General features: G+C 47.3%; 3 protein-coding genes across 3 annotated transcripts; all 3 read right to left on the bottom strand.

The window, feature by feature from the left end:
• Window positions 1-291: 291 nt before the first annotated feature.
• Window positions 292-1,878, bottom strand: H6S33_003022 (uncharacterized protein; the record flags this gene model as incomplete). Its single annotated transcript, XM_044834366.1, has 5 exons — window positions 292-625; window positions 678-844; window positions 900-1,323; window positions 1,385-1,744; window positions 1,802-1,878. 5 exons carry the CDS (start codon window positions 1,876-1,878, stop codon window positions 292-294), a joined length of 1,362 nt encoding a protein of 453 aa, XP_044692229.1.
• A 579-nt stretch (window positions 1,879-2,457) lies between these two features.
• On the bottom strand, window positions 2,458-2,917 carry H6S33_003023 (uncharacterized protein; the record flags this gene model as incomplete). Its single annotated transcript, XM_044834367.1, has 3 exons — window positions 2,458-2,480; window positions 2,544-2,754; window positions 2,825-2,917. The coding sequence occupies 3 exons, from the start codon at window positions 2,915-2,917 to the stop codon at window positions 2,458-2,460; spliced, it is 327 nt and encodes a 108-aa protein (XP_044692230.1).
• A 1,574-nt stretch (window positions 2,918-4,491) lies between these two features.
• Window positions 4,492-7,580, bottom strand: H6S33_003024 (uncharacterized protein; the record flags this gene model as incomplete). The annotated part of the gene is made up of 5 exons (XM_044834369.1): window positions 4,492-5,813; window positions 5,871-6,060; window positions 6,168-6,371; window positions 6,540-6,914; window positions 7,431-7,580. 5 exons carry the CDS (start codon window positions 7,578-7,580, stop codon window positions 4,492-4,494), a joined length of 2,241 nt encoding a protein of 746 aa, XP_044692231.1.
• Between the last annotated feature and the right edge of the window lie 234 nt (window positions 7,581-7,814).

Below are 7,814 nucleotides of genomic sequence, written 5' to 3' on the forward strand. Positions count from 1 at the left end.
TGTTGTTTAGCTGCCAAGACGAAGGTCCCTTGGTAACCCTTGGAAACGAGCCCCACGTTCTACTCTATTCTCCTGTCAATCCAGATGGAGTTATGAAGAAGCATTTTTGTACATATGCCTGTGCATGTGCATGTATATCTCGCTTTTGATATGATAGTAAACTCGCAACAGGTCAATTCGTTATATCTAATTCGTCGTCGTGTAGCTACATACATATTCTAATTTACTTTTCCGTCCCCTATTACGATCCTAATTTCACCTGGTCAAAATGAATTACATCTAATATTTTTTTCACCTCCGTGCCCGTCTATGCTGTGGCCCTTCCTCAATCTCAACCTCATTACCAGGTCTCACAGCGGAAGGTCTCCTCCTTTCTAGTCTCATCGAATCCCCCCTTTCCATAACACTCTCATCGCTATCTGAGAGGGCACCGGTATCGATTGTCTCAGAATCCTGGGGGCTGATATCAACACTCTCTGGGTAGTCACCATAGCTACCACCGGCTGACTCCAGGGTAAACGGTGATGCAGTCGGTGCGTCCAAAATCCCCAGTTCTTCAGCGGTGAAGTATTTTGGTAGGAGATTTGTTCTCATAGGAATAAGAAGAAAAATGAACACTGGGAACCTATATAACCATTAGCCCATTCCTCAGTTTCAACTATCAAGTCAACGCATACCCGATAGCAGCAATCGTCTGCGTGATTGCGAATGTTGCCCCAAATCCTACAAGTTCAATGGCCACGAACGCCCAAACCGCTCCCTTTCTGCATCTATTCAACGGATCTCCACCATGGGTCAACGCACGATCTTTCAGAAGATAAGCGATTTTGAGTGTCATTCCGTTCTTTAATACCGTTAGCTTCAAGTTTCTGGGAATCGAGAAAAAAAAATAGATATACCTCTTCCAACGCTTGAATACCCATAACAAAGAACAACCCAGCTAACACGGCTTGCGGGATCAACGCAAGAACAATTAACAGTGGTCCAGTCATGACCCCCAATATCATTAATCCCTGCAAGAGATTGCTGACCCTCTGCTCAACAACATGGTCAATCACAGTTTCAGTCTTGCCCTTGTGTTCCTCTGCATCATCCACCCTCTTTCGAGTAACACAGAGAGACGCAGTGTGGAATGGTGCCTGAGGAATAAGACCGTTTGGAGCCGGGAGTCCCAGAATACCAGAGACACCGGTGGTGATTCCGAGAATGAAGATATCCCAGTGAAAACCAGCTGGCTTTTTCAACGGAAACTCACTTCCCTGGCAAATAAGACTGGAAACGTTATGATCAAAGTAGAAAAGGATAGTCAACAAAATCGCGAATCTGCAACGCCTGTCAGCAGATTCCCAAGCCTAGCTTTCCGCTGTAATCTGGGCGCGCTTACGGGACTGCCAAAAATACATGACCAACTTCAATATTCCAAAAGTCAACCAGCCACGACCTGTCAATTGTCGGATGAAATGCCTTCGAGATTGGAAGCTGCTCCAATTTAATATCTGCCATTTTTCCGATAAACTGATATCCCGTAAAGAATATGACAGTTAGAGGCGTGCCATAGTCTTTCAAGAACGTCCTGACTGGCTGTTTGAAAAGATTACTATCCCCAATAACTCCACAACCGTACCCAACCATTAACACAAGTAATGAGATAGAGATGGACAGATGAGCAGCAGCGTCACTTGCATGCCATTGGAGCGTCAAAATCTGGATTCCCTTTTGGAGATAGATAAAGGCAACATAGAATCTAAAAGACAGGCACGATAAGTATGCACTCGGATGGGTATAAAGATAGAGCACCTACCCGAAGATGTCGCAGGAGAAGCGAGTAACCCATTTGACCGCATTGCAGGCGTTGGTAATGGCAAGTATAATGTGCATGATCATTGACCACCTGATCATAGTTTTAGTTGAGCTCAGCTGATAGGCCGGGAGTTTGCATGGGATACTCACAGACAAATCCAGCACATAAACTTGAAGTATGGAATTCCCCTGTTTATGATGTTATTTGATGCTGGTTCGATATCTTGTTTTTTTTGACTAGAAATACCTTGGAGTCACAATATCGTAAACAGTGCTACCCAAAACGTTACTAAAATGTCCCAACCTATACCCATGATCAAATGGAAACTTACTAGTTGAATACTGTGATAGGACCAGTAACACCCACAATACACAACGGCTGCGCAGCCAAGAATGAAAACACTACAGCGCCGAGTACAGAAGCAAGCAATACCTCATTTACGCCATATGACATATCGGTCTTTTCGAACCTAATACCAGATAAAAGGTGTCAATGATAATTCAACTACTACTTGAATCAATGATATATGAATGACTCACATGTCAAACGAAAAAGCAAGAGCTGGCAAAACACTTTATATTTCATTTTCAGTGATTAGTGAGTGAACCGTTTGGAGTTTTGTTTTTCTAGAGTCGTTCTCTTAGGAATGCGAGTTATTACTTTGCAAAAAACATATAAACTACAACACCAAATTGTAAGCATTAAGCCCCATGATACTTCCATATTGGGCGTTGTCACTTACTCGTACTAGGGATAATCCTATAATCCCACGCGTCAGTCCAATCCGACCAATAGTATGGCGCCCTCCTCCTAATGTCATTGACCATTCCTCTTCCCAACCACATTGTTCTTTTTGTTGATGCTGTCCCGCCACCAATGGAGCCTCTCGACATAGTTGTAGACAATCGATTCGTGTGCGCAGTGTGCTGCGGTGGTTGTTCTTTCAATCGCGCCTGCGACGACGCCATCGTTCCGTTCATTAGCGTTGTCATCAAAACATAAGCATAAGACAATAGCACATACCTGCCCATGATTAAACGATGTTGAAGAGCTCGCCATGCTAATTCCCGTTCCTGTTTCAGTGACCACTTGGATCGGTTCCTGACTCGTACTCATCCTTGCGTCAAGTTTGGAAAAATTATTTCCAGGGGTTTTTATATACTGGCCACGCTGGATCGAAGGAACTTTTTTTTTGCGCAAAATGGAGGGTATGTTGTCTCGGCGGCTCTCTTCGGTACTCCACAGCTATCTACCCTACCTTAACTACTAGCGATGATCCGTGCAGCGTGGAGGTCGACTGTCGGTCCTGCGGGGATCAAAACCGGATCAAAACTCTAAAATTTCGGGAAAGCCTGGCCTGCTCGGGGACTTGGCGCGTATCAGAATATTTGGGTGTGGAGTGAAGTGAGGTCAACTTAAACGTACTCCACGAGTCCAGCCGGTCGACAGGGCCTTGTGGACGGCATGTTCCATGTTCCATATGGATATCGACATGTAACCTACTCTATCTACTTTACTTCACACAAGCTTAAAGGGGGAACTCTCTTCAGGAAAGGTCTCAATACTCTAATCGGACGCAAACCAGAACTGGTTTGCGGTTCCCTAAGACAGCCACCATTCAAATGACAACGCTTCAAAACCTCCCCCAGACTTCGGATTCATCTATCCCACCAACCTCTCGTAATGGAGGCACGAGACGATACCAGATTTCTCCTAAAATACAACATGAGTACGTATACCCATACAGTCCTTTATCGCTCAAACGGCAGGTCATCAAGGGCTGAAGTCTTGGTTTTGGCTTGGTTTGGCTTGGGGCCAAGCATAATTTGGCAGATGGAATGGGAGGACCGAGTGATTTCAACCGTACCAAGCCACAGCTAAGAGATCGGATGAAGACAAGTGGAGCGTTCAGACACCAGAACGTTGCACAATCTCAAAGCACACTGACGACGACTTTAAATCTGATTGGCATGGCAAGGCTGATTTGGATTCGGGACCCTTTTATGCACATTCTGAGCCTACCTCTACCCAAACAGTAGCTTGTTTTGAAGTAATAATAGGGGTTGTGGGAAGGTTGCCAGTGCCACTGTTAGCCTAACAGCAATGTTCGTGATCATTGCCATTATATTAACATAGCTTTTTTTCTCTCTCTTCAAAATGAATTCACCCTAATCCCAAGACCAAGAAGCTTCCAATGTGAGAATTCATGAAAATTTGAAACACCTCCCATTTATCCCACCATCACCGCCACCTATATAATTTTTACTTGCCAGGATAGCTGGGGTGAAGGCAAATCGACAAGACAAGACATATCAATGGAAATACCATCGCAACAGCAACCCAAGACAATAGAAGCCACACCAAAAGATTCATCATAGAGACAGAGACAAGAGGTAGACCCCCTTCTGAACAGAGGCAGTAAGGTTACGCCTTTTCTTTTCAAGATGGCAAGAGAAGGACATGAGATAAGAAGTGAAAGTACGGAACACACATAGACCAATAATACTTAGTAGAACAATAAGAAGAAAAATCGAGGAAACGTTACAACCTATCCCAACAAAAGAGACCACAACAGTTGAAAAAAAAAATAATCCTTACTCTCTCTCTCTCACACAACCTTGACTTTCCTCCTCCGATCCCCCCCCATTTTATTTAGGATGCAATATTTGCCAGCCCTGTTGTTGGCAGGCCTAGGCAACAGCTACTGCTCTGAGCACTGGGTAGAGAGCCTGCTCATCAGTTTGCTCCTCGGTTTTTTCGGCTCCTCCGTTATCGGCACCTTCCTGACCAGGTTCTGCGTTGACACCACCATCTTGGTCGGTCATTATCTGATCCTGCTCCTGCTCCATGAGTTCCTTCTTTTCTTCCTCTTGCAGCAGGTTCTTAACGTAATCCCTGAGGTTTGAGAGTAATTCGATGTTCTTTTCCCATTCCTTTGCAGGGTCTTCGGGGGCTGCTGGGGCAGAAACCTCCGCCGACAAGGCACCGAGTTCTGGGTCAATTAGACTATCAGATACTTCGCTCTTCTTATCCGCATTGTCATCTCTATCCATATCCACATCCTGATCCGCTTGAACCGGTTTTGCTCTTTGCAAAACTCCAACGCTGATTCTACGCCTTTGCTCTGATTCGAAGGTAGGACCAAGGGACGATGCTGGAGCTGTTGAGACAGGTGCAGGGTATGCTTCGCCACTAGTGGGGATAGCCGGAAGACTAGGGTACATAGATGATGCAGATTGTGGCGATGAAGACGGAGGTGTTGTATGCTGCTGGTTAGGCGAGTGAGAAGTTGTGTAGTTTGATGTTGGAGGCGTCAGAGCGGAGGTACCACCCGAGCTAGTTGAGTTTGAAGCTTGCATAATCGCCGCTGCGGCAGGTGCGTTATCGTGACCAGGTGTGTGGTTAGGACTATGCTGCTGTGTTTGAGTACCATGCGGGGAAGTCGGCTGGTTATTGCGGTAAGGCTGGGTGAAATGACTTCCAGCGGGGACGCCGGCGGCCGCTGCAGCGGCAGGGCTTTCATATACATTGGCTGAGAGCTGGGTCAGGAAATGGTCAGCATCAATGAGGTCCTGCTTGGTACGCAGAGACGGGAGCGTGTATTGGCTTTGGCCAGCAGCGGGGGCAGTAACGGTTGCAGCATGGTGTCCGTTAAAGTCAACAGTCTCTCCAGAAGTGGTAGGCACGAATTGCTGTAGAGCAGATAGGCGCTGTGCCATGTTGCCATCATAAACCGGCTGGATTTTGTGCCTTTTAGCGTCCTCGAAGAATTGATCTACGCCATCAAATGCTCGCTTTTTGCTCTCGCCACCAGGCTGCTGCTGCTGGTTCATTCCGTCCTGTTGAGGCGCGGGTTGAGGGGTGGGGTAATAATAAACTCCTGGATTCGGTGCACCGTTCGGAGCCGGATAATACGCCCCAAGGCCTGACACAAAATGAGGATGTGTACCAAAATTAAGAGGTTGGGGATGCATACTTCCATAATACGCCTGCGCGGCTGTGGCTGCAAGGGCTAATGATTTATATCAGTCATTTGCTCTCTTTTTCTGCGACATGAAAGATCACTCACGCTGCATACCAGCACTAGTCGTGTACGGAGAGTGTACATTATCTCCCTGTAAAGAAAGCAATGAGCTCCCACGATCATACCCGTTTGAAGCAAAAGGTGCACCCACGCGAGCCTGATGAACGCCCGATGCGCGTCTGCCCGTACCATCCGGCTCCGGACTGCGGAGCAGGACAGAGTCGTCCGCATGTGTCTGTGGAACATGGCGCCGATAAAGCGATGTCAGCGGAGAACCCGGAAAGATTTGAAAGTGTAGACAAAAAAAGTGACTGCGGAAGTCCAGCGAAAGAGCGCCCCTACCTTCACATGCTTTTTCAAATCCTGCGGTCGCTTAAAAGCTTTACCGCAAAACTCACATTTGTGCGGTTTAAGCGGCACATGTACACGAATGTGGGAAGTGATATGGTCGCGCTTTACGGTTGTTGTCCGGCAGGTGCCCCATGCGCAAGTTAAGCATAGGTTGTTAGTTGACTTGCGACCGACGTGGATATCGCATAAATGGTTCTTTGATGAGTTGGTAGTCACGTCAGCGAAAGCCCCTCAACACGAAAAAATGCCCAGCCTCTATAAACTCCCAAGACAAAAACACGACAACACGTCTTCCTCTCTCTAATCGACACAGTACAACTTCACTACTACTAATTTCGAAACAGCATTGCGGGGTCAACATACATATAGCTCCTCTGGCGAATCGAACTTTTCCTGGCACCCGTTCCATTGGCAGCCGAGGTTTGTCTCCTCCTTTGCCGGAATAGATGGGGTACTCGGAGCGACGGGCGCTGCCGTCGCGGGACTTTGTGGGACAGCCAGCTTGGAAGATCCGGGGGAAGCTTGTTGCTGCTGTTGCTGTGGTTGCTGCTGCTGCTGCTGCTGCTGCTGCTGTGGTTGCTGCTGCTGCTGCTGTGGTTGCTGTTGCGGAGCAGAAGTGGGCGCTGCAGGCAGTTGCTGTTGCTGCTGCTGAGATGTAGAAGAGGAGTTGGGGGGAAGATTCGACACGAACTGGTCGAGGATGGAGTGAATGGAATCTATGGTTGCTGCGGGGTCCCTCTGTATGAAGGAGGAACACTTATGGATATGTTGGGGACCTTTTTTGGTTCGATAAAGTGGGGCGTTGTGAATAAAACTACAAGAAGAGGATGAGGAAAGGAAGAGCAGCTGTTAATGAGTAATGGAGGAGGGCTTGATTAAGAAGGCGGGCAGGGCAGTGTCCCGATTAACAAGCAACGGGAAGGACGATGATGATGGATTGGATATGGGGGATGGTAGGTAGTAGTAGTGGTGTGTGGGTGTGAACTCTAGAGGAAGAAGTGTGGCGGGCTCCAGAGAAATCCACGAGGGGGGGGGCAGGCACGAGAAAGGGAATTTCACTTCTAATGCAACACTTTTTAGTAAAGACTAAACTAAGAGAACTGAGGGAGTACATGTATTAGTAGCCCCCCGAACAGACCACGCAGTAGAGTACCTCTACACACTCTTACATACATAGACCCTCTACATACATCCAGCATAGCATAGCATACAACAAATCAATCTCAGAAAGAGAGGGGGAAATGGGTTGGGAACGTTCTGTTCACTTTGCTGCCCCATGAGCCTTGTGTGGAAGCAGATGGCGTTGGAGATTGGGGTGTGCCACTGTCCAAGCCTAATACTATTGGCATCTAATACTATTCCGGCTGCAAAATACTTGGCGTTATCCTTGGCGTGACTTGGCATGACTTGGCGGTGTCCTGCCAAGCCGTGCGAGCCCTCTGATTCGGTCGTTGAGCCCCCTCGACCGCCTGCTGCCGCCAAACATGCGTGAGCACTCAATTTATCCTATCGAAATAAGGAGGCAGTGCAAGGTTATCTTTTCTTGTTCCGTTTTTTACGAAACGAGGTAAAAAAATGGAGTGGAATCGTTTCCACTCTCCCCGTTGTTGTGCTCTGTGACAAAACTTGATATGTAGA

This window comes from Morchella sextelata (assembly GCF_020137385.1).
Source record: "Morchella sextelata strain SCLS chromosome Unknown scls_14, whole genome shotgun sequence".
NCBI classification, from domain to species: domain Eukaryota; kingdom Fungi; phylum Ascomycota; class Pezizomycetes; order Pezizales; family Morchellaceae; genus Morchella; species Morchella sextelata.